The sequence below is a fragment of the Natator depressus genome, chromosome 4 (genome assembly GCF_965152275.1).
Source record: "Natator depressus isolate rNatDep1 chromosome 4, rNatDep2.hap1, whole genome shotgun sequence".
NCBI lineage: Eukaryota > Metazoa > Chordata > Testudines > Cheloniidae > Natator > Natator depressus.
In genome coordinates, this window is record NC_134237.1 from 123,044,905 (window position 1) to 123,071,406 (window position 26,502).

At 40.9% G+C, this 26,502-nt stretch overlaps 1 protein-coding gene across 8 annotated transcripts in view; it reads right to left on the reverse strand.

The window, feature by feature from the left end:
- NSD2 (nuclear receptor binding SET domain protein 2) overlaps positions 1-26,502 on the reverse strand; it is a 147,683-nt gene that overhangs the window by 111,038 nt on the left and 10,143 nt on the right. For 5 of the 8 annotated variants that reach the window (XM_074951819.1, XM_074951820.1, XM_074951822.1 and 2 more), the window contains one exon: positions 16,824-17,452. The exons of 1 other annotated variant lie outside the window; for it this stretch is intronic. In XM_074951819.1, coding sequence (XP_074807920.1) covers positions 16,824-17,423 — 600 coding nt within the window. In that variant the 5' untranslated portion in view covers positions 17,424-17,452. The remainder of the gene's footprint in view (positions 1-16,823; positions 17,453-26,502) is intronic. 2 more of the 8 variants (XM_074951821.1, XM_074951823.1) reach the window with 1 other exon arrangement.

Below are 26,502 nucleotides of genomic sequence, written 5' to 3' on the forward strand. Positions count from 1 at the left end.
AGGTCAGGCTTGACAAAGCCCGGGCTGGGATGATTTAACTGGGGATCGATCCTGCTTTGAGCAGGGGGTTGGACTAGATGACCTCCTGAGGTCCCTTCCAACCCTGATATTCTATGATTCTATGATTTAAGTTGTCTTGTGAGTATGTGGAGGTGGGAGGAAACTGAGCATATAAGTAGCCAGTAAGGGACGAATAAAGCTTTTTTTACACCAAGAGAGGAATGAAAGGTAGTTTGGGATTGTGGAGTAAATATACTGTCTGAATGTTTCTTCTAAAATGATGAGCAGTGACATAGTTAACAATGCTAACATCTAAATTGTCCTTAGGTTTCAGAGTCTACATAAGTTATATGAATGGGCCAGCTGACACCTTACAACTATTGTTTCAAGCTGACTGCAGCATCAGAAAGCCAGTATGTCATTACTTTGTCATTCACATTTAGAAAGGACCTTCCTAACTATAAGAGCTTAGAAATCATTTAAAAACAAAACACACACACACACACACACACACACGAGAACACTTACATTCTGGAGCACAATTCTGCAACAATGAGTGGATTCTACAGCAAGTTCTGTGACCACAAAATGCACAAGGCTATGCCTAGGTATAAGAGATGCTGCAGGAAATCTAGTCACTCCCAGCAAAGAACATCACCAAGCAAAGAGAGTTGGTACTGGATATCCAGTTAGTCAGAGACAGTTGTTAAAGTAGATGAAAACAGGAGGAGAGAAATCAACAAATTTGTCCACGAGGGTAATGATATTATATGGGAATGTGATGTTACATCATCATGTGGCAACAACAACACACAAAAACAAGTATGGGAACAAAAGACATCTGTATCCAAAGTAGTTCATGTATCCAAGCAGGGCTAAAGCCAGCCAATTCCTAAAATGGCAGGGAGGTCAGGATTCTCCATCACAATGTCTTTCAATCAAGACTGGAGGCCCTTCTAAGAGACATGCTCTAGATCGGGGTCGGCAACCTTTGAGAAGTGGCGTGCCAAGTCTTCATTAATTTAAGGTTTCCTGTGCCAGTAATAAATTTTACATTTACAGGGCCCCCCGACGGAACCTCAGACTGGCAGTGGGCTGAGTGGGGCGGCAGCCAGGACCCCAGCTGGCAGGAGGCCGGGCAGCTGGAACCCCAGACCAGCAGCGAGGTGAGCGGGGCTGGCATCCCAGGCCAGCAGCAGGCTGAGCGGGGCCGATGGCTAGGACCCCAGCTGACAAGGGGCCGGCAGCCAGAACCCCAGACTGTCAGCGGGCTGAGTGGGGTGGCAGGCAGAACCCCAGACTGGCAGTGGCTCAGCCTGCCACCGGTCTGGGATTCCGTCCCCCGGCTCCTGCCAGCCGGGGTCCCGGCCGCAGGCCCCGCTCAGCCCGCTGCCGGCCTGGGGTTCTGTTCACCCAGGCAGGCAGCGGGCTGAGTGGGGCTGGCAGCAGCGTGCCAGTAAAAATTGGCACACGTGCCACAGGTTGCAGACCCCTGCTTTAGATCAACCATAAATTATGGGCTTCATACTGGGCAATATTGCAGGGTCTGTGGTACACAGGAAATCAGACCAGATAATAGATTTGTAGATTTTAAGGTCAGAAAGGAGATTTGATCTGAATGAAAAATCTGTATTGATGGAAACAAAAACAAAAATACAGGCCCAGAGAAATCTTCCTTAAACATTTTTAAGACACACAATACAATATATACGGTTAGAATTTTTATTTTTTTATTTTTTTTTTTTAAAGGAGAGACTTTTTTTTTTTTATAAACATGTTTAGTTTTAGACAACAGGCAATTTAAAAAGTGAGAGATAGAGGGCCCTGTTTTTTACCCCTGCCTAATTTTGTAGCTGGTGAATTTGTTGCAGAATTTATCCCTTGCCATAGAATTGTTCCCCAAGACCTCAAGCTTGCACTTTTTAAAAACCTGCACGTTTCTAGCATTCATGGCTGTGAAGAAAACTTTATAAATGAGTGTAAAACTAATATAGTGATCAGTTCCCAAGTCTGTAGATAGCCCAAAACAGCTATGAGGTACGAACAATCCCAATCATATTAAAGAGCATATCAACTTTGAAACCTAGAAAAATAACCCATGACATACTGAAAAATGAATATTAAATAACTGAATATAAATATCTGTGTTTATTGTTTTACTCAATAAAACTTCCATTAAAAAAAGAAATCTTTGAAGCTCCTGCAGTATTTCCAAAGTTTCTAGCAGAGAGCCACAGAATACACAGATCTTGATGCACAATAAAGGTCCAACTTTATTATGCATAATAAAGGCCATGAGACTTATGTTAAAAAAATAAATTAGAAATACGCAGAAGTTAAAACAGTGCTGGCTGCTGTGCCTCGACGTCGACCTGTCCAATCAAGACAAGTACCTCACATGGGCCCTTGAGGATCTTCGGTATATCGGCGTCAGTAGACCAGCAATCTACGACTTGTGCGGCTCGACTGGTACCAGGACCTAGAGCAGGCCTGAGAGCAGGAGCAGGCTGGTCGCCGGATCTCACAGACCGTGCAGATTCGTGTCTTGGCAACAGGTGCCGGCGAGTGACCAGTGGGTTTGTGCAACCGATCGGTTGCATGACTGGTGCCGAGGCATTGGAGACACAAAGGGTCTGTCTCGACGCTCATGATGGGGGGGTGCGTGCCTCCACAGGTCTGCGCCAGATTACCAGTGAGCCTCACCTCGAATCCCGCTGTTGGTGCCCAGGGTCCAGAGACCAAAGAGGGCTTCTCTGAGCCTGCCTCCCTACTTCTGAGGCATGACGGCTCTGTGCAGGTGAGTGCTGGTGGAACATCCCCTGCGATTGGGAATGGTGCCCTGAGGCGGGGCACGCAGAACAGTCCTAAGGCAGGTTTACCCCTAGACTTGGGTACTGCCAGAGCCGGTGTGGGTGGCACCGGTAGCGTCAGGATCTCCTGTGCTTGATGGGACTTCTAGTTGATGGAGGCCCTCGTCACTGTCCGGTGTGGCAGACATAGTATGAGTGGGGCTAGACTGCTTGACTTGAGCTGGAGGCTTACTCCCTGACTGAGGCGTTGAGCAGCCCAGTACAGGTCTTGGTTCTCCTTTGGCCCTCTTCTTTCCCTTATGGGAAGGAGGAGATCTTCCCCACGTGGTCCTTTTGGGCTTCTTGGCCGGGGATCACTGTCAGCTTGTAGATGGCCCTGACGGGGAGCTCCGCACCGATGCTACAGTGCTTGGGGCCGAGTCAGACCTCCACTCCAGAGTTGGCATGGTCCCCGGCACCATCAGGATGTGTCTCTCCTTTGTTGTTTGTGGTTTAAATGATTTACAGATGTGACACTTGTCACTTGTGTGTCCTTCGCCTAGACACCTTGAACAACTAACATGAAGGTCACTGATGGGCACAGGCCACTTACAACAATCACATGGCTTAAAGCCTGGGGACCGGGACATGCCCGGTCCCTAGGCCGGAGTCCTGTCTGGGAGCAACTAACACTAAGGGTAACTACTAACTATATACAATATTTTACAGGGAAAAAAGTTTGAGACGCACACTGAATGAAGTGAAAAGCTAGTCAAAGCAGCAGACATTCCAGCACCGTCACTGGCGGCAAGAAGGAATGGAGGGTGGGGGTAGCTGGTGGCATGCCTTGTATCACAGCATGTGTGCGCCACTCCTGAGGGCGCCAGTCCCCTACGTACACCACTGACGGAAAATGAGCACACACACCTAATATGGAATGGACATGAGCAAGCACTCAAAGAACAACAATTTTTCTCCATCTTTTTTATGGCAGCCTTTCAAGTACTTGAAGACCACTATTATGTCCCCCCTTTTCCAAACTAAACATACCCAGTTCCTTCAGCCTTCGCTTATAGGGCTGGCATTCCATCCCTTTGATCACCTTTGTCACTCACCTCTGGATCCTTTCCAGTTTCTCTACATCCTTTCTATACATTGGTGACCAAACCTGGACACAGTATTCCAGCAGAGGACTAACCAGCGACAAGCTATCAATAACCTCCTGTAACTTGCATACTATGAATCGCTGTTAATGCAACCCAAAATTGCTTTTGCTTTTTTTTTTTTTTTTTTTTTTTTTGCAACAGCATCACATTGCTGACTCGTGTTGAGGTTGTGATCCACCACAACTCCCAGATCCTTCTCAGCAGTACTGCTGCCAAGCCAGTTATCCCCCATTCTGTATTTGCACATTTGGTTTTTTCGTTTTTAAGTGTAGCACCTTACATTTGCCTTTGTTGAATTTCATTTTATTGTCTACAGTCCAGTTCTCCAATTTATCAAGATCCTTTTGAATTTTAGCCCTATCCTTCAAAATGTTTGCGACCCCCTGCCAAAATTTGATCATTATGCTTTCTATTCCTACATCCAAGTCATTAATAAAGATGTTTGGACCCAGAACAGACACCTGTGGAGCCCCACTTGAGACCTCCTTCGAAAGTGACATCATTCCATTAATATTACTCTTCATTTGCGGTTGTTTAACCAATTATTTATCCACTTAATGGTAGTTCTGTCGAGTCCACATTTTTTCCAGCTTACTTATGAGAATGTCATATGGGACTGTATCAAAACCCCTTGCTGGAGTCAAGGTATATTATGTCCACTGCATTCCACCTTATCAAACCAGTTACCCTGTCAAAGAAGGAAATCAAGCTGGTTTGGCACGATTTGTTCTCAGTAAATCCATGCTGGCTGCTAGTGATCACCCCGTCATCCTGCAAGTATTCACAAACTGAATGTTTTATACATCCTTCTAGTAGCTTCCCAGGTATCATGGTCAGGCTGACTGGTCTATAGTTCCCTGGCTCCCCCTTCTTAAGATGGATACTATTAGCTCTTTTCCAGTCTTCCAGGACCTCTCATCCATCAGTTTTCAAATATAATTGCCAGTGGCTCAGAGATTTCTTCAGCTAATTCCTTCAGCATCAGGCCCTGTGACTTAAGTCGGTCAAATTAGTTAGAAGATCTCTGATGTGTTCTTTACTTATCCTGATCTGCATCCCGTCCCCTTACTTGTCTATGATAACATGTGATCAGACTAGCAGAGTTATTTTTTGTGTGAAGACTGAAGCAAAGTAGGCACTGAGCAGCGCCACCTTATCTTCCATTACCAGCTCATCTTCACTGAGCAGTGGACATACACCATCTTTCTTTTTTGTCTGTTATTTTTGTAGAACCCCTTCTTGTCTCATAACCGGCAAGAAATGTTAAAACTCATTCCTCTGCGGATTTTGTCTCTACACACTGGTGCTATTCCCATGTATACTTCCTTGGTGACATGCCCCTCCTTCCATTTCCTGTATGTATCCTTTCTGATGTTTAGATAGCTAAGAAGCTCCTTTTGCAGCCATATTGGTCTCCTGTGACTCTTCTGGTCTTTCCTCTGCATCAGAATAGCTTGATGTTGAGCCTCTCGTTTACATCTTTTAGGAACTGCCAGCCAACTTCGACTCCTATTCTTCCTAACTGGTTTCTCAATGGGACCTTGCATACTATTTCTCTGAGTTGTTTGAAAGCGGCTTTTCTGAAGTCCAGTGTCCTTGTTTTGCTGTTCTCATGTCCTCCTTTCCTTAGGATCTTGAATGCTATCAGATCATGATCACTTCACCCCATGTTCCTGACCACCTTCACATTCGCGATGAATTCATCCCTGTTTGTCAAAACCAGACTCAAAATGGATGACCGTCTAATTTCCACTACTTTCTGAATCAGAAAACATGCTAAGAACTTGCAGGACATATTACATTTGCTGTATTAATCTTCCAACACATATCTGGGAAGTTAAAATCCCCTATTAATACCAGCTCATGTGTGCTAGCTAATCTTTGTACCTACTTGAAGAATATCTCATCCACTTCCTCTTCTTGATTAGGCTGTAAGTTCTTCAGGGGAAAGGACCCACAAAAACTTGTGTCAAAATAAGCTGCCACCATTTCAGAGGTTCAAAAAACTTTGATCTAGGGGAGAGCTGCTCCATCATCATCCTGTGACTAAGAAGTGACAACGAGAATTCCATGAAACGATATATTTTTAAAACACAAATGCTGCTCAAATTTGAACTTTATACCAAACATACATTTGTTTCTCCTGGTTTTAATTTTGTTGCAGTATTTAGCTTCCAGTAGCCAAGTAGCATTTTCTTAACGGTTTCTATTTTTAGAAGACAAGGCTGTTAAATCACCAGTTTGCTACTGCACAAATCCTTCATGAGCAGGTATCTTGGTAACCATGGTAACACTGCATCTCAGCAGAAAGGATAAAAATTTTATTCCACTTTGAAAACAAGTCCCGACACCTAGGGCTGAAACCGAAGTCTGAGCAACTTAGCTTCGCAGGTCCCCTGTGGCATAGGGCAATTGCCCTGCTTGCTACCCCATAACACTGGTCCTGGCTTTTATATGTAAAAAAACAGTTGTTGTGGCACAGGTGGACCGTGGAGTTTTTAAACATATTTTCGGGGGGGGGGGGGGTCTCAGAAGGAAAAAGGTTGAGAACCCCTCACTTACAGGAGTAGCCTCTTGGCAGGAGAGGCAGCATTTGGAGCCCAAAGAGCCAGGCATGTCCTTCCAAGAAAACAAAGTCTCCTAGTGGGGCAAAGAGGAGAGAACAAAAACAATGCAACAATCCCCTATACAAACTAACTATAACTATATGAACAACTATGTTACCAGCTACTAGATTATTTTAACTAAGGAAAAAGAGGCTAAGGCCGTGGTTCTCAAACAGAGGTCTGGAGTCCCCTGGACAGGACACGAGCAGGGTTCAGGGGGTCCTCCAAGCATGACTGGCATTAGCCTCACTAGGGCCCAGGGCAGAATGCCAAAGCCACATCACACAGGACTGCAGCCCAGGGCCCCAAGCCCTGCCACGTGGGGCTGAAGCCTGAGCAACTTAGCTTTGTGGGGCCCCCTGTGGTGTCCTGAGCAACTGCCCTACTTGCTACCTTCTGAAGCCGGCCCTAGCTTTTATATGCAGAAAAACAGTTGTTGTGGCACAGCTGGGCCGTGGAGTTTTTATACCATGATGGGGGGGCCTCAGAAAGAAAAAGACTGAGAATCTCTGGGCTAAGGAATGCTCAAGGCAGACACGCTAAGGCTCTGGCTCAGGTTGAGGTAGTTGACAAAGATGGTTCACTCATGCACCCCTACATAGCCTCGGTGTCTGGCATGACGTGGCATGCGGGGAGGGATAACTCAATGGGGGGAGGGATAGCTCAGTGGTTTGCGTATTGGCCTGCTAAACTCAGGGTTGTGAGTTCAACCCTTGAGAGGGCCATTTAGGGATCTGGGGCAAAAATTGGGGACTGGCCCTGCTTTGGGCAGGGGGTTGGACTAGATGACCGCCTGAGGTCCCTTCCAACCTTGATATTGTATGAGGCAATTTAAGGCACATGTGCAGGCTGAACATCTCTGATTAAGGGCTTGAGAGGCACATGCTGACGTGAAGTGGAACACACATAGGGATCCACTCAAAGAAGAATAACTATTCCACCTTAAGTGGAGGCAGCGACTTCATCGGAGTCCCAGGATCTGAGCTGGGAAAATATTTCAGATATCACAGACATACTCAGTGCTGGAGAAATATCCATGGTTGGTACTTCTGGAGAATGTTCACTGTGTCCATAACAGTGGAGACTCAGAGAAGGCAGATCTCCCAGGACTTTGAATCTCAGTGTTGAGATTGTCAGTACCGTAAGCAGGAATTTTACCGTGGTCAGTACCAGAGTAGACTATGCCAACAAGGTTGATACTGAGGTCATCAGAACTGGAGCAGGAGGCTTTGTCTTTGGTACCAAGTGCCCAGCAGGCCGTAGCTGAGAACATGAGGATGCTCCTTGGCCAATACTGGTATACAGAAATTGGAATGCAGGACCTACATCAGGCTTTGTGTTACCTCTGTGAGAGGAGCCGGGGGTGGCCCATGCCTAAGAGTCTCCTCAGATGAAGGCCTTTACAAGAGTGGAGCTGCATAATACCTCTTTCTACTGATGAAAAAGGCTTAGACGTGGAAGGAGGAGAGAAATATTTCTAAGGAACTGGGACTCTAGAGGAGATCATAGCACTCAGTCAACAGAGCACTTCTGGTGGAGGACTGTTCAGATCCAGGTGGATCTTGCTTACCTGGATCAGAGGCCAGCCTCATCAACTTGTCCTGCAGAAAGAGCCTAAATGAGTTTCCTTTAGGTTTTGGGTTCTTTTAGAAAAAGGAACAACAAATCAAGCATTTGGCACTGATATGTCCTTCACCCAAACACAACATGCACCTGTTATGTCTACCACAGAGGGGGACTGCCTCCCATGTGAGCAACTGTATTTGAATCCCAGCAATTTTTGAGCAGGCGTAAGGGCTGAAGCCTAGTACCAGGTAATGAAAGAAGAAAAACTACCAAGAACAGAAACCCAGTAAGAAAAGCTATCCTAAACTAACTAGTAATCTATACTGAATAGGCAACTACATATAAAAATCAGTTTTAAATCACAAGAGTGCAAGAGACAGGGACATTGCTTTCAATTCTGCCTCACAGTCACAGACAGTAAAGAAGAAACTGAGTGCCTGCTGACCCCATTCCACCCTTTATGCCTTCGGGGCGGGGGGTGGTGTTTTACATGTGCATGAGTGCACAAGCAGCACAATCTCAACAGACACTGGTGGCTAAAAGACTTTGATCAAGAGCATGGAGCTCAAATGCATCACCAAGAGTGGAATATATATGGACAAGCACTCTAAGAACCATCCTTCATTTTATCCCTTTATTTTTTTTTTTAACTACACAATTCCAGAACCTCTCTATGAAGGATCCTGTCTTTAATGCTAATGCCTAAAGTACTGTACAAGCAAGAGCAGCAGTTGAATGCAACATCTTGTGATCCTCAGATCAATTTCACTCTGCTTCTTTTGCTGGAGAAGCACAAAATACAAGAACAGTATAGGTAAGATCCTTCACTGTCGGTGCGCCGGAAAAAGGAGACAGAGACCTGCAAAACCTAAGGTGGTTATAGAAAGAATAGTCAAAAGGGACCAAAATAGAACTGGTTTCCTAGATTGGTGACCTAGATTAGTGCACAGTTCAGGGACAAACTTTAACCCTAACTCTCCTGCCAACACATTCAGAATTTAGTGAAGTCATTAACAATGCTCTTTTGTACTGATTCCTTCTGGTCAAATGAAGGATTCCAGAGAAACCGAAGTCCAACCCCACTTAGACAGCATATTATTGTTAACCTTTTATAAAAGAAGCCTATTAGATTAACAATCGTTAGATGCATTCACAAAAACAATAGTTATCACAATACATCCACGAAACCAGAATTTCCTCAAACTTTTGAAAGCTGAGCCCCGCTTCAGGAAAATTAAATCTATTACACTCAGCCTAAATTTTGCTGTGTGTTGTTAAAGGCCTACCCAAAATGAGCAGTCACTCAAGAGTAGATTGTGTAGATCCGTATAATATACTTCCTCTTCTTTGTTTTGATGAACAGTGAAATGGCTAACAATGCTAACATTTCAAGTACCAACACTGGCATCTAAATTACCACCTCTGAAAGGAATGGAACACTTTACCCCTCAAAAATTTCTACAGACTGCATGGTTAACCTTGAAAATATGAAGTAAGTGCCTCTTCACAGCAAGCTACATCTTTGGCCACTAAGGGGCGGAGGTTTGGGGGGAAAACAACCACAATCTGGGAAACTGCATTAAACAGTATGAGTAAAGTACACAAACTCTTCCACAACCCAAGAACCAAAAAAACCTATCACATCTTCAAAGTATCTGCAGTACTGGACATATCTCTATGACAGTAAGACCTTTTCATACTGTTACAGATGGATGAATGGAGGAGAGAAAATTCTGAGGAAGACCAAAAGTCTATCATCCTCTCAACTTCCGGGGATAATCTGGCCAAGTTAACATCAGGAGAAGAGTAACAGTGGCTTACAGGTCTTCACCACTCCCACATGGAACCAGACCTTTCTTCTAATTGTTAGTCAGTGTACATCAAATAAGGTTTAGTACTACCACCTACCAAAAGAAAATTTGCACTTCATTCTGTGATTAAAACCTTGGGTAGGGGGATTTGGATTAAGATCTGGGATTTTATTCCCCATGCTACATATGGCTGATGATTGTGTACTGCATGTATGCTACCACAGCTGTGGTGCTACAAGAGCTCCCTAACATCTGCTCTAACTGAATACCACATTTGACACCAGAAAATGAAGTGTTTATCTTGAATTGAGGAGGCTGAAATTGAATTGCAAGAATTTATCCAGCCTGACATTACTTACAGGTGAAAGGATCCATACAAAGTTGTCTATACTAAATGCTATAAGCTCTGTTGCACATGGTCAGCAACCACAGATGGTTGATGTCATTACCATTCACTACCTAACCAGGAAAGCACCCAAAGCAAGGGCATTACAAAATAGTACATTATACTAACTGAGCTCCTCGAGTCTACCTACGTAGCTTAACAAAGAGAAGGTTAAGGAGTGACAATTACAATTTATAAGTACCTATATGGGGAGCAAATATTTAATAATAGGCTCTTCAATCTAGCAGAGAAAGTCGTAACAGAATCTAAAGGCTAGAAGTTGTAACTAGACAAATTCAGACTGAAAATAGGGCATTAATTATTCTCACTAATTTATCCTTGGAACAATTTATCAAGGGTCATGGTAGATTCTCCATCACCGGCAATTTTTAAGTCAAGACTGGATGTTTTTTTCTAAAGGAATTATTTTGAGGAAATTCTATGGCCTGTGCAGTACAGGAGGGCACACAAGATAATCACAATGGTCCCTTCCGGCCTTAGAATCTGAAAATATTGCAGTTTTCCCACTGGGTGAAATATTGCTGGAGCATTGAATGTAAGAATCAAGTGGCAGAGTCACAGTCAGCCACAGAGCAGGAAATTAGGACACAATCCCAGAATATATCAACTGAGGTCAGAGGTTTGGGACTTTCCCCACATGGATCTGAAAGCCTCATGGGCAAACATCATAGTAGATGCAGACCACAATCCCTAGATTTCTTGCTGGCTTAGATTTTTCCTCCTTTTCCTCAAACATCAGTCTTACCAGTGATCATCCTAGTGGTGCCCAACAACATTGCATAAAGAATTACTGGTGCTGGCAGTTGGTCCCATTCCTTCATATGCCCATTAGAGCAGAGGCTGGTCTCCATGATGGCAGTAGAAATGGAGCGTGCTGCTGTTGCATCAAGTGCAGACTGGAGAGATGTGTTAGCTGCCAGTTGGCCTGCTTTGACTATGGCCTTGAATTGTTCCTTATGCGAATCAGGAAGCTGTTTTATAAAAGAGTTCAGTTTCAAATTATTCTGGTAATTGTATTTTGCCATTAAGGCTTGATAGTTTGTAATGAGGAACTGAAGAGCAGCCGAGGAGTATGTTTTCCTCCCCAAAAGAACCAGGTGCTTCCAGTCCGGGTCACAGTGGGTGGTTTTAAATTGGGGGCCCTTTGAGTTGACCGCATCCACTATGAACAAATTGAGAGGTGGGTGGGAGAAGGGAAACAGTCTTTCGCCAGCACATAATATTTTTTTGTCAGCCTGCTTGCATGTCCGTGGGACAGACACAGGGGGCTGCCATATGATCTTGGCAGGGTCCAAGAGTGTCTCGTTAATAGGGAGGGCTACTCTGGATGAGGCAGAAGAACGTAAAATATCCACTAGCTTGTGGTGTGACTCGGTCACCTCTTGTAGTAGTATCTTTAGTGCCTCTGATACCCACTGTGCCAGGTCCTGCAACAGTTTAAAGCAGTCTGCCACAGATGGCAGAGGGGACATCACTGTCTCATCTGGTGAGGATGATGAGAAATGGGCTTGAGGGGTAATCTCCTCACCTTCAGCCTCCTGTTTCTCTCTTGCCTGATCAGGGGGTTCAGATGCCTTTGAAGCAGCAGCTGAAGGAGGGTGTCTCCCTGGTTGCGGATAGGTGACACTGGGACTATGGGAGGTCTGTTGTCTTTGAGCCTGCCAGTGATCCCAATAGGGCCACTGTGATGGAAAAGGATGCAGTGGTTGGTACGACAGCTGACCAAACCAGGGAGGCTGTGGATCAGGATGACGATATGACTGAGGTCCACAGTGAAATTGGGCATCATTCAGCAGGTGAGAAGAGTGGCGGGAGACCACATCCTCTTGCTCACTTTCTGACTCAAAAGACGAAAAGGGTGGTGCACGGCAGAGGTTGTTGGCAAGTCAAAGACACCAGGTGAACTCGGTACTGGAGCATTAGACACCGAAAAGTCTGTCATGCACTGAAGTCTGGTGGCGCCAAAGGCGTCAGTACCAGCGGTGGTTGTCGCTGCCAAGATGCCCGTACCAAAGAAGCCAGTGATATGGACCTGATAGTGCCTGGCGTACCACAGGCTGTACTGATGTCCATACTGCAAGAGCCTTCCCTAGGATGGATTTTCTGTTTCTCTTGCCCACTGGGTCCTTAGGCAATCCGACACTCTCTATCAAGACAATACCACATGAATCCTAGGTACTGGATTTAGACGGTTACAGTGCTGTCAGTACCCAGGATTACTGATTGAACTGATTGTTTTCGGGTCGATCGGGGCTCACTATGAGGACTCACGGACCTTTTCTTAGAGGCCTTATGTGAATGGCTGGCGGGTGTCCCTTTAGGCTCACCTCCCTTCAAAGCAGAGAGTTGTGGTGAGGTCTCCCACCATGGCTCGGTTGGTTGAAGGACTGACTCCATGAGCAGGAGTTTAAGCCTCAGTTCTCTGTCCTTTCTGGATCTGGGCTTCGGTTGCTGACACAAACCATACTTCTGTGGGATGTGTTTCTCCCCCAGGCAGAGGACACACAGAGTGTCCGTCAATCAAAGGGATAGATTACTTGCCACTGAGACTTTTCTTGAAGCCCAGGGAGCCGGGCATACCATGTCCAGGGGAGTCCCCCCAACCAGGCTTGATGAAAGAACAAAGTCTTTTCTTTTTTTAGCAACAGCCAAATAAAAATGTAAACAAAGTAAAGAAAGAAAAGAGGCTTCAGAAGAAAGCTAAAAATTTGCAAATTCTAAAAAAAGTTAACAATCCACGAACAGACAGCTAAAGCTCCATCTCCAGCCAAGGGCAATTGAGAAGGATTCACCTGGGCACACTGTTTAGTCTCACGGCAGAGCCAGGGCAGAGCGCATGCATGGGCTGAATGGACACTGCTACCAAAGTTCTCTGATCAGCAGCAGAGGGACGCAGACACACCGACAATGGGGCACCCATAGGGACCCTACTAGAAGAACCACCAACTGTTAACTTCTTACCTAAGGTGTTGGTTCAGTTCCACCTAAGTCAGCAAGTAACCATAGCCACTTTGTGCCTAAATCCTCAAAATCATAAGACATTCCATAGCCATGGTGTAAAAAAAGGGCACTGAAGCATTATTTCAAGAGGTTGCTTTTCTTAGGAACCACCAAGAAAGGCTTGATGGCCTTGAGAAAAGCAAATTATTTAGTAGAAAGTTATTAGGGAAGCCTAGAGTCTTAAACACTCTGCAACAGTAAAGGTGGACTCTAACAAGGGGTAGGTCACAGTACCAGTGACGAAATCAGAAGCCTCTCCACAAATTACACAGAGCAATCATTTGGACTTTGCATATGCATGATAGGTCACTTTATGTTAAATACTCTGGGCCAAATCCTCAGCTGATATAAACTGGCATAGCTCCATTGAAGTCAATGGTATTATCTCAACGTTGATGAGATCTGGCCCAGTTGCTTTTATGATGCTCTGATGCTGCCTTCTGAACAGTAGTTAATAAATAATGGTTGGGAAGTACTGCTTTTGAAGTCCCATTTATCTGGGCAACACCAGACAGGGTAATTTCTTAGCAGTTCAATCTGTTTCCTCCAAGACCTTCTATACAACAAGCAGCCGGCACTTATCTAGCACTTGGAAAATGTGAAGTGCTGTACATACATTAAATAACTGTAGAAGTTCAACATAGATCTTTTTATAGCTGATTATAAGCAGGTAACGGAATACATGGAAAATTTGAATATATTTTCATTGTGAGGTCCACATGAGTTATTCCCCATCAGTGGTCTCCACGCCAACAGTGGCCTGTGGAGCAATTTCTGGTGGTCCACAAAAACCATTTGGTCATGTGGGGCTGGCTCCCCTTGTTTGAATCTGCTACACTACCTTAAAGTCAACTAAAAATGCAATCCTTTTCTAGTTTCAGAGTGGTAGCCACGTTAGTCTGTATCAGCAAAAAGAACGAGGAGTACTTGTGGCACCTTAGTGACTAACAAATTTCAACAAAAAAACTTCAAAAACAGACTCCAACGAGAAACTGCAGAACTGGAATTAATTTGCAAACTGAACACCATTAAATTAGGCTTGAATAAAGATGGGAATAGATGAGTCATTACACAAACTAAAAACAATTTCTCCATGCTAATTTTCCCCCTACTGTTACTCACACCTTCTTGTCAACTGTTTGAAATGGGCCATCCTGATCATCACTACAAAAGTTTTTTTTCCTCCTGCTGATAATAGCCCACCTTAATCGATTACTCTCGTTAGAGTTGGTATGGCAACCCCCATTTTTTCATGTTCTCTATGTATGTATATATCTTCCTACTGTATTTTCCACTGCATGCATCTGATGAAATGGGCTTTAGCCCACGAAAGCTTATGCTGAAATAAATTTGTTAGTCTCTAACGTGCCACTTATCCTTTTCTAGTGTTACTTTTCAACAACTGCTGTGGTTGGTACGAGAACGTTATTGGGCTTTAAATATGACAGATTAAGGAAATCACAAATGTGAATGGAATTTGGATACATTATGAAAAAAAGTTGAGAACTCCTGGTCTAGATATTCAGCATAAGATGTTAAGGGTATTAGCAAGCTAACTTATTGAACCACAGTCTTTTTTAATACATGGACAATAGTGGCAGGGATCTGGTGGAACCAGATTGGAAAAAAGGAAGTATACCATTGTTAAAAAAAATTTTTTAAAGCAAGTGATTGACAGTTAACTACTCAAAAAATCCAATTTCAGTTCCTAATAGAATAATGAATCTAATATTTCAAGAACAGAAAACCTACAGTAGGACAACAGAACTATGGACCATAAATAATATGTTTTAAAAGGAATCACGCTATAAAACAGTAACATTTGATTGAGAGATGAGAAGGAAGCAAGCTGATGTTAAAGAAAACTCATCTCTTCAGTACCCTAAAGAACATCTTCATTAAATTATCTGTAAGAAGGGGTAAACACTAAACAGCACATTTAATTGGCAGCTTACTAAATATGGGAAGCATTGTTAAGTGAAGACAAGTAAAAAAGGGACTCTGGGCTCAACTGTACGAGGAGCCACTCCTTTCTGCAACCATTCCAGCCAGCTTAAGTATTCTGTTCCTTGTTGCCTGAAGTGCTCTTAATCTCTCCAGGTCACTTTACAATTTCGTTCTGTTCTCCTGGCTTTGCTACATCAAATTTTAATGTCATCCACAAATATGATCAATGGATCACTTCAGAATCAAAATTTGCAGGGGAAACGATCCAATGGCCAAATTTACAGCTGATAGACACAAAGTGTTGTGTATAGATGGTTTATAGAAAAGCGATCAGTTGGTCTGCTACAACTAGAAAGAAATGTCAGATTTTTTGGTTCTCTCAGACAGAGATGCTTGCTGAATATGTTCAAGTGGTCCACAAATCTACTTCTAGAAACTCAAAGCCATCAGTGGCTCATGACCCACTGTCCCAAACAACTACGGCGATCACTGTGCCAAGAAGATAGATTGCATTCAGTGCTTACTTTGTGCTTAATTGTTAGATACCAGTTACAGTCTTATTTTACCATTTTATGCATTTTCTGTAGCTGGAAATAACTTTCTAATGAGATCATTTTAACATAGTATTTTGGAGAAATGTAACATTTTAATTTAAAGTTTTAAGTCTCTGAATTTACAAGTATTAATTTGGTAGATTTAGCTACATTTATGTACTTCCTTGTATAGCACAATAAGCTATTTTATGCTTTTTGGTCAGCAAAAATTCTTAGAAATGTTTTAGGGCTAATGTTTATTATTCATCCTGTATATTAGATCTAAAATTTCTTAGATGAACACGACTAACATTCCTGATACTTATGAAAATAGTCCAATTGATACTAATTTAAAAAAAAATTACTTGTAAATCTTTTCATGCTGTTAATTTAATAATTTTTAGGAAACAAAATATAAAAGTTCTTGTAAATTTAGATTTAAAGCCCAGGATGACAGCAAAGAGGACCCAAACATGGCTTTGATAGAAAATAAAGCTATCATTTATTCAGTGTTTATATATAATCATTTAATTTTATACCTTTAATTGAAAAGAATTTTTTAAAAAAAGAGTAGCATCTTTCTTTTGGCCATACTGCTAATAAATGTTTGTATAGAGAAATCAAGACTAACTATTCTATATTAGCCATTGAAAGCTTTTGTCTTTAAGTTTGTCTTTTCAAGTAAATTTGTCTATGTAATTCAACTTCATTTGAAGCCAGGGAAAATAGAAGAGTAATAGCCAGAAAACATTCAGAGTATTAGGAACTTGGCACAGTGTGAAGGTCCAAAGATCTAAATGGCTCTGGATTTAAGAACATCAACAAGACTCACTTGTTTGAGGGAAGGTGCATACTCAAAATACTTGAAATAAAAATACCTGGTACGTTCATTGGTCAAGCGGCAATAATCTGATTAACAAACAAGGCTAGTGGCAAAAAGATTTAAAAAAAACAAAAAAACAAAAAAAAAACAAAAAAAAAACAAAAAACACTTACTACCTTTTTTTCAGAGGGGCCTGAAGTCTTTGATACTAACGCTGCTTCAACAAGACCCTGCTCAAGTAAGGAGTCATATTTTATGCTTCTTTTTCTATTTCTCCTCTCCTTGTTTGCTGGTTTTTGTTCATTTTCCTCTGACTGGGACACAGCTGCTCCACTGTCTCCACAAATGGAAGATTCAAAAAGAGGCTTTCCATTCATGTAGGTTTTAGTGATTTTCAGCTTAATCTCTGGAGAGCCATTCTTGATAGGAGTAGTGTTGGGTGGTGTTCCAACTCCTTTTATTTCCTGGGGATCAAAGTGCAGCTTGGCATCTTGTGCCCCGGACTCGCCATTAAACACACGAGAAGTTAGATCTTTCAATTTATCGGCTGGAATAAATGGAAGAGCATCATGGCCATTATATTTTTGCATGACACCCTCTTGCAGAGTGGCAGAAAGTTGTGCTTTGCCTAAGTAGACAGAACACTCACGATTCACTTCACAATTCTGCGTTTTCCCATTGGCATTTCCAAGGATCTCTGGTACCTGCTTCATTTTTATGTGGTTAACAATTTTTCGAGTTAACAGAGGAGAACTTCTTTTGATGCTAAAGTCCATTCAGCCCAGATCTTTCCAGTCTTACACTGCTGTAACAAAACAAAAACAAAAAAGATTTTTTTAATACAGAAATATAGAAGAATATGCTAAAAGGATTGTCATTTTTAGTGTCTGGTTAAAGCTGCTTCTGTAAGGTTTTAACCTACATAATTCTTTTTTTAAAATGTAGATTTCTTTCTACAGAATATGCAACCTAAGCATTGTAATATGTATTACTTATTGCCAGTACTTAAGTACCAAAAATTCTAACAAGTTGTAATTGACGATAAATCATTCTAATTTCACTGAACATTCTCTAACAAAGTCCAAATAGGAAAACAAAGTGATTTTAGAGTATTAATTTTAAACATCTACAGCCCAAATCCTTCTCATATATTTTACACAAGCAGTTCCATTTATTTCAAAAACATTATAAAGTGTGTAAAGATAAAAGTTTAGACATAACATGGTATTAGTAACAAAACCATGTAAAAAAATTTGTTTAATTCTAGTAAAGTGTGCCAGATTAAAAAGTCCCATAGACTCAACTTGCCTGTGTATTCACATAACAGATACACCACGGGAAGTGGAAGGACAAACTAGTGGCCATTGCAAATGGTGGCCAACACTGCCATCAAAGCACCACCCTCTAGGGAAAAAGTGTAGATCATTCCTCATGCTTTACCCTTGGTTTCTCTGCTAAGACTGCCAGTAATTAATTCCACTTACGGTGGTGGTTTTATGATATGGATATTTGTCCACTAGGAACTGGATGGATGCCAATAAGATCACTTCCCTCAGGCCAATGACCAAACTGCAAAATTTAAACCAGCAACCTATAGCTAAAATGAGGTTTTTAATTATGATTTTACATCCATTCCCCAAAACAAAGGAGATTTGAAGAATTTTATACACAAATGCAGTTTCAGCTGCATAATCTGATCTTGACATGTTTTTAAAATTAATTTAAAAAAGAAAACTCAGCATACTTTAGTGTTAAAACCCCTACATTTTCAAACAGAAAGCATCAGGCAAACCATCTGCACCGGCTTTACTCTTCTCTCTCTCTCTCTTTCTAGAGAACAGTGGGAAATAGATACTTTTATTGTAGCATAAACCCCTATATCTGTGGTCCCCAAACTTTTCAGCATCTCACCCCTTCTCCCTCGCCAGAGCCAGGCCACACCCCCCAAGGGGGAAGGGGTAGGAGGGGGTGGACACGGACAGGGGTAAGAGAACCGAAGCTGGGGCTGCAGTTGGCGTCAGGGCTGGGAGTGGGGCTGCGAACAGAGCCACATCCAGGGGCCAAGGCTGGGACCGGGTGCAGAGCTGGGAGTGGAGAAGGGCTAGATGGCACTGCCTCCCTACCTCCCCGGGGGCTGGCCTGGGCCACCCTACAGTTTTGGGACCGCTACTCTATATGCATACACCATAGTTTAACATTAGCGGGACCCAGATCAGAATTCTAATTATAGATTCATATATAATTAATACAGGCAAAGCACAACACAGCTATGAATTCATGAAGAATGGAATTAGAATATCTAGTCACAAGGTAACCAAGTTCTGCTTTGACATAAATCAAATAGGTACTGCTATAACAGATCAGATTAGATTCACATCATATCCATCTAGCCCAGTATCAGATACCTTCAAAGAAGGTGCAAGAAAACCCATAATAGGCAACCACTGAATAGCGGTCTACCATAGAGTACTTTTGTCCAAACCCTTATCAATTAATGATGGACTTATGCATGACAGCGGATACCTCCTTTGTGACATTCTGTCCCATAGTGCTAGTTTTCAGTGGGATTTTTTCCTCAAAGATGTTGAGCTGAGTTATACTGAGGTCACTATTACTTATGTTACTTAGGATTACACTGAGAACAGCCTTTCCTCTTGTGTGCTGCAGAGCTAGCTGTTCCCTGAAACAATAGTTTAAGGTATCAAGAAACTGTTTCTCTAAATCTTGTCTTTATGGGATGTTTCGCCAGTTTACATGTGGAGCTGAGTCACATTTTTACTGTTTTATTTGTTGTAGATGGCTCTGATTCCGTCAGTGTTATACCAGAGTTAGCAAAAATAAAGACAGTAAGGACTGGAGGCCTTTTGCACAGATAATTTAGGCCAGTGTTTCTCAAATGCAGCCACAATGGCCACATGTGGCCACCAGAGGCTTTTCTTGTGGCCACAGCCTCTTGGGTGGTGATTGGGGGGGTGGACAAAGCAGTGGCCCCTCCCACAAGGCCCCCCTCTGGAGACACAAATGCTGGAGGAGCACCTCCCAATCCAGGGCTTAATTTGTCCCTGGGCTTGCTGGGGTTGAGTAAATCTGTTGTGAAAAGTGATATTTGTATGTTTGTTAATATCACTTTTCACAGCAGATTTAGTAGCTAGCTTGGAGGCTGTAAAAAGTGATATTAACATACAAGTATCAGGTTTCATACCAGCAGACTTACCAGCTAGTAAGCAACCAAAGAAGCGAAAGAAACAACAAAAAATACAAAAATGTGCAAAGCACCTTATTTGTGTTTTTATTCCGTTTAGGTCCAGTAAAGAATAGAGACCACTGTACATTATTTTTATTATTGAGTCTGGAAAAAAAACCCTACATAAGTAAGTTAATATGATTTGGACATGTGTATGTACATATTTATTTGTTTTTCCTAAATTATTTTAGGAAAAATTTTCAGAGCAGCCACCAGCAAGTGTTGGTGGCCGCACTCTGAGGCCACCAAAAAATTTGCTGAGAGAACCCCGATTTAGGCTACACAAAGGAATGCCATTTCTTGTGTCTAAACAACTTCTTTTTTAAAAAGCTATAGCATTCTTGAATAAATCCAATGTACAGATAATCTACTGTAATTATGCCTACCTGAACAGTCATCATTCTACTACTATAGTCAAAGAACTAGATGGACTACATGATCCAAAAAGATAAATTCTCATTGTAAATAAGATGGTAGTGGGACACCCAGAAAGAAGTGTCAGGAGTAAGATGAAGGAGAGATGTGAGAATCAGTACAGATTTGGATGGCAACAGAATTTTTAAGGTTAAAAAAAGCAAACTCCATGTGTAAAGATTTAAAAATAATTATATTAATCAGGAAGTTAAATTCACCTAAGGTCAGGGGAAATGCTGTGTTTTCACCCCATTTCATACTCCATAACCTCTCTCACTGCACGACTCCAAGTGACAGAGTGTGAAGAGTATATCTACACTACAGCTTATGTTGGCATAATTTATGTTGCAGGGACAGCCGTATGTCGGCAGGAGAGCTTCTCTCCCATTGGCAGAGAGCGTCTTCACCAGACGCGCTGCAACTGCACCGCTATGCGTGTAGGTAAACCCTAAAGCTACACATCAATTTCTATCCCTAGAGTGCTCCTCTACAGAAGCACACTCCCAATGGTATAATTGGAAGATGTTTGAAACTGACAATTTGGAAAGCACTACTGTGAACAAACAAATTAAGTATAGTACTTGATAAATTATTAGAATGATTAGTGCTGCTGCAAGCAGTATTTGCAAGGCAAATTTAAAGACTTGGTAACTGTACAGGAAATTTGTGAAAACACACAAAACCAAACCATGACAGAAACTCTCCTCTAAAAACAGTGATTCAATTTTTGACAGAAAAATGAAACGGAAAACCTAATTCACGTTAGTAAATTCCAGTCTGTCATACTCAGATTCAATGGAATTTTTAGCATGAATTGTTCCTACAAAAAATAATGATTTTAGCCAAATAGTGAATTTAGCCAGATTTTTAGTCTCACTGTAAAGAGACAACCATCACAGAATAAACTATGAAATTTAAAGTTATTGCAATGAGCATGTTTCCTTTTTGAGCACTTATTTTTACTATGAATGATATATTATGACTAATCTTGTACTTCCCACCCAAATTCTTAGTCTAATTTTATAGCACAAAAAGCCAGTAGTTTATTTTAAACATCTAAATTGCCTTAGCATACTAAAAAGGTCTCTGAAAAATCTGCCATATACAGAGACCTTCATGAAGCTAAGAGCTCCCTCTGGTGACTAATCAAACATCTGATCAACAACTATGTAGTGTAGCCTATTGGATTAAGAGGTTTGTATTTTACAACCCCGTTGTCTTTATTCTCACTACTAATTCATTAACATTTTTCTTTTAACAACATATGGATTCTCATTCTCACTTATTTTTCTAAACTAGAAAGTCATCTGACAAAAGAAATTTAACCTACAAAACCAGACAGCTTGAAATTATTTCAATAATCAAATTAAACTATGCTGTCTTTCTAGTAAGCCTATGCACATCAGCAGAGGGAAAACTATAGATCTCTGATCATCACACCACTTAAATATAAATATTGCAAGAACTGGAAGAAAGGGTTGAAAAGTACAGCAATTTGGGAATTTTCGATGAAACAATTTTTCATCAGAAAATCCCAATTCTCTGAAACCAAAGCTTTTAGTAGTTTCAACCAAACTTTCATCAGGACAGCATTTTAGGTCCACAACGGAATTTCTGCTCAAAACCTAGACAGCATGCACTCATCCTAGTGATTAGTGCTCCACATGGGACACAGGAGACACAATACAAAGACTTGAATCTGAGCCCACCACATCTCATGAGTGTCCTAACCAGAGTAATACAGAGTCAGTCTCTCTCAATATTTACTTTATACAAAAAGTGTATATTGGATCAAGGAGTGAATTAGACAAAAGGAAGTCACTGTAACCAGTTTAGAGGCAAATGGAAAGGAGACAGCACAGACAGTAGAGTAGCTTGAGAGACACACAGGTTCAAGGACAGGTTGTCAGGGTGGATAAAAATCAATGATTTTAAAAAAAAAAAATCAGATTTTTTAAAATTTAAATTGGATTTTTTTTTTTATAAAATGCTTTTTGAGGAAAAAACCTATCTAAAGGTAGTTTTAATTCAGATACATTATAGCTCAAAGATATATCATGGAATAGGGATTATAAATTCTAATTCTATAGTATGAGACAATATTTTCATGTAATGTTTAACAAAAGTTCTTTAAAAAAGAGTTCCAATAGTTCATGGATTAGGGCTCCAATCTTACAGGGTTCCACAGGCTTCTGTATAGATTATTTAGGTTAATCTTTCTATCGACCCAATGGGACTCAGTGCTCAGTCTAGAAGATACCATCAGAGAGGATTAGTTTTGCAGTTTTCAAACTGTGGATTTGTGTTTCCAGAGGTAACATGCTTGTTAACAGCAAAAATGTTTCAAATAAATAAATAAATAAATAAATAAATAGAGAGAGAGAGAGGTGAGAAATAACAGACCTCAACTCTATTGTCAACTCTGAAAATTTGTGTACAAAGAGTCAATCCCTTACCTCTCTCTAAAAGTGCAAAGTTTCAAAAAGTTCAATGAACAGATTAGTGGGGGTGGAATAGATCTGGACAAGGAGAAGAAGTCTGGAGATAAATGTGAGACGCAAGGGACATATGCTTGTTTTGCTAAAATATTATATGTTTGTTGTTGAAAGAAAAAAAATCCAGAATACTTAACGTTGTTGTTTTAGTTAAATAAAACAATTTAAATGTCTGTTTGGTGATGTTCTCCTCCGAATAGAGCATGGCAAGAAAATCCTCCAAATATTAATGATTAACCTGTTGAATTGGAGATAGTTCACCTCCCAATGACTTCATAAATATCTGCTTCAATTACTGTTGGTAAATGAAATAACCAAAAAATCATTCATTTTCTGTTATAGCTGTAAGACTAATTTGAAAGTTTTCAAAATAAATCACTTTAAAAATGTATAGTGCATACCTTCTAAAAATGAAACCTACATCTATCTCTGAGTTGTGAAGAATATGTATTAAGGTTATAACAACCAACAAGAACGCACTTTTATGTGGAAAACCATGATTAAATTGAGTCTTCCGGACTAGTGATTTAAATCATGATTTAAATCCAATCCACCCTGCAGGTTGTTGGGGGTTTCTGGAGAGGGGAGCTCAGGATGCATTTTAGAAATCTTCCCTCCCTTTTTTGCAGTGTGCATTATAGCACCAAGCAGACAAGCCTTGAGAAAGTCAGCACATAGGGATAAAAGGTGAGAAGGAGAAAGTCAAAAGATAGCATACAGGAGGCAAAGTGTGTGAACCCTGAACTCAAAGGAGAGGTGGGAAAGACTGGTTAGAAAAATGGAAGAAAATTAAAGAAAAGACCTTTATTCACTACATAATCATCTGCTTAGTGTCCAGTTTCCATTCAGAGGTTTTCAGCAGCTAAGGAATAGATGAAGCAAGGAAGCAAGATCTAAGGTGTTAGCCAGGGATGGAGTTAAGTGTAACAATGTGCATAATGGAGAGAAGAACAATTAATTAAGAAAACTTGAGGGAGGTGACCACAGAATCCATTTTGGAGGAAGAAAAGGAGGGACAGGAGAGGGTCAACAGTAGCAGATACATCAGGAATGCTGTGATCTTAGAGGTTATGAATGAGAGTGTAACAATACTAAATGAAATGAGATGGTCAGAAAGAGATACCCGATTGAGCAATGTTAAAGGAATATAATATGATACAGTGATTAGGGTTACCATCACTCTGCTCCTGTTGGAAAACCATGTTGTACAAGCACAGCTACAAGCCCAACCTCTAACTTGGAGTGCTTTGCATAGAGTAGAAAAGGAAGACTGGAGAGGTTGAAACAAACATCAGTAATAGCTAATAAGCTCAAGTTAATGCCTTAATATGATACTGACCAATGACCCACCAAGCACATCAGCAAGGAGGAAAGACAGGAAAGTCCGGGGCCTAGTAGTTTGCTGTATGAAAACAATGGACACTTATTTTCACAGGAACCCATTTTTGGTATCTGAACACACCATTTTCTTTGAATGAAGTGAGATTTTTTTTGTTTTTTGTTTGTTTTAAGTGGGATTTGGACAGAGAAACAGGTCTCTGGATATTTTAATGGGACAAATGCATGTTCTTGCAAGGGCTTTGTATATACCGTTTATAATTAATGGAATGTTTCTACATACATGGAGTAAGTTATTTTGTGTATATTTTAATAGTTTTATTAACTAGCTGAGCATCTATTATATGACAGCAAGTCAGGTGCCAAATGTGGTTATTCTGCATGTCAAAAACACATTCCTGTGTTTTACTGTCCAGATTGTTAAGAGCATTTATATGGTATTATTTATTATTTCTTTCTACCACCTTGGCAGCAATCTCAGAGATGCTTTTTCTGTGTCACTGAAATTATGAGCTAGCCAAGTGGGATTGTTTTTCTGCCAAATCAAGGAAATGGAAGAAAGTTATCAAAAGAAAACTTCACTTGAACTTCCTCAAAAGCTTCAGGAAAACTTCTAAGATGAACAGCACAAAAATTGCCTGCCCTCTAATATATCAGTGTGTATAAACTTTTAAAAACATTTATCCACAAACACCACCTTTATCATCTACAAATCAGGCTTTCAACTGAAGTTGAAAAATGCCAACAGATGGCAGATTTTCTGTAGGAAGTCTTTTGAGAGGGAAAACATAAGATGAAGCTAGTTTTGTAATCCTAAGAGATTTCTCTCTCTTCCTCTTTCGTCCATCTTGAAATCATCCAAAATTTGTGCTTGTTCTCAGATCAGAATTAAATGAATCCATACATGATTCATGTATAAATAAAAGGATTAGGGATGGGATAAGACCTTCTTCTAAATACTAAATTTGAATATCCTGGACACGTGTTCGTTCAGATTCTCTTCTATATAAAATCATGATGCCAAAGAAACATTTAGACTTTCATGTTTCTTGCAGTACAGCACTAGTGTGCAGCTTAGGACATTTTTAACATAGGACCTCGTTCCCCAATTGTTAGGAAGGCAAAATTACTGCTAACTTCAATAGAAATTACTTTGCACACACACACCCCCCGCAGAAAAAAAAAAAACAAACAAACCCACCAGACTGGCCAATTTCTTTCTAACCCAAATTTATGTCACAACAAAAGTATCCGACCCTCTGAATACTAAATATATGCAAGACTGATGTTTTCAATATAATCTGAGTTATCTAAATGCAAGTCAATGCATTAAAAACTTAAAGAGCATGACACACACTGATAAATAAGACAGTCAAAACAAATTTTACCAAAAAAAGAAATGTGCCATTTGTCTGAAAACAAACATGAGAAACTTTTGTCCAAAGTTCTAAGAAAGTTATAGGCACCTAAATGCAAGTATTTTAAAGTTCATCCTTAACCAGAATCATACAACACTAATGTATTTGAGATGCAATGCCCGGTTATATTAAAAAACTTAATAAAAACTGGGATAATTGAATCTTATGAAGGCATAAGACACTGAAGTTTACCAAACTCTCTTTATAAGTTGCATTTACATAGAAAGATTAAATCTTTTAGTACTTTTTTTAAAAGAAGATTTGAATGGCCAATATATGCACATATACAGTAACTATTCATCAAAAGTGCTAAGATGTACTAAGCAATATTGAAAGTACTTCTAGCAATACAGTTCTGGCCCCAATTTTTTGTTTTTAAAGAACGAGCAGAGTTTCAAACCCTAATATGAAAGTATATTTTCATTTAAGAGAAATAAGGTTTACATGTAGCTTATCCCTGCCTGAACAAAAAAGGGGCTGAAACCCTTCTCTATGTGACAAGAGAAAAAACAGCCTTTTAAGTGACTGCCAGAGCTGCCTAGCTTGGAGAGAAGGAGCTGACAGCTGTGGCCTCTTAGGCTACATGTCTCAGTAACCTAACAACAGCTATGCTTAAGTAAGGAAGCTATAAAAAGAAGATGATACTTCCTGAGAGAGAAAGGGAAAGAGTGCTCAGATTTCCTCCTAACTCAGGAGACTCAAGACCTATTCCCACAATGAAAAGCAAGGAGAAACTGGAAACTTAATTTCCTTATACTGACAGGAGGGACCACACTAAGTCCCAGAATCAATAAGCACTGATGGCAAGCAGGGGTTCTTCTGCAAGTACTAACACTGCTTTTCTGGTGCAGCAAAGATAATTACACAAATCTGATCAATGTCACTTTGCCCAAAGTTTTCCTGACCAATTGCAACAAAAGAACCACTGCTGGGGGTGGAACTGGAA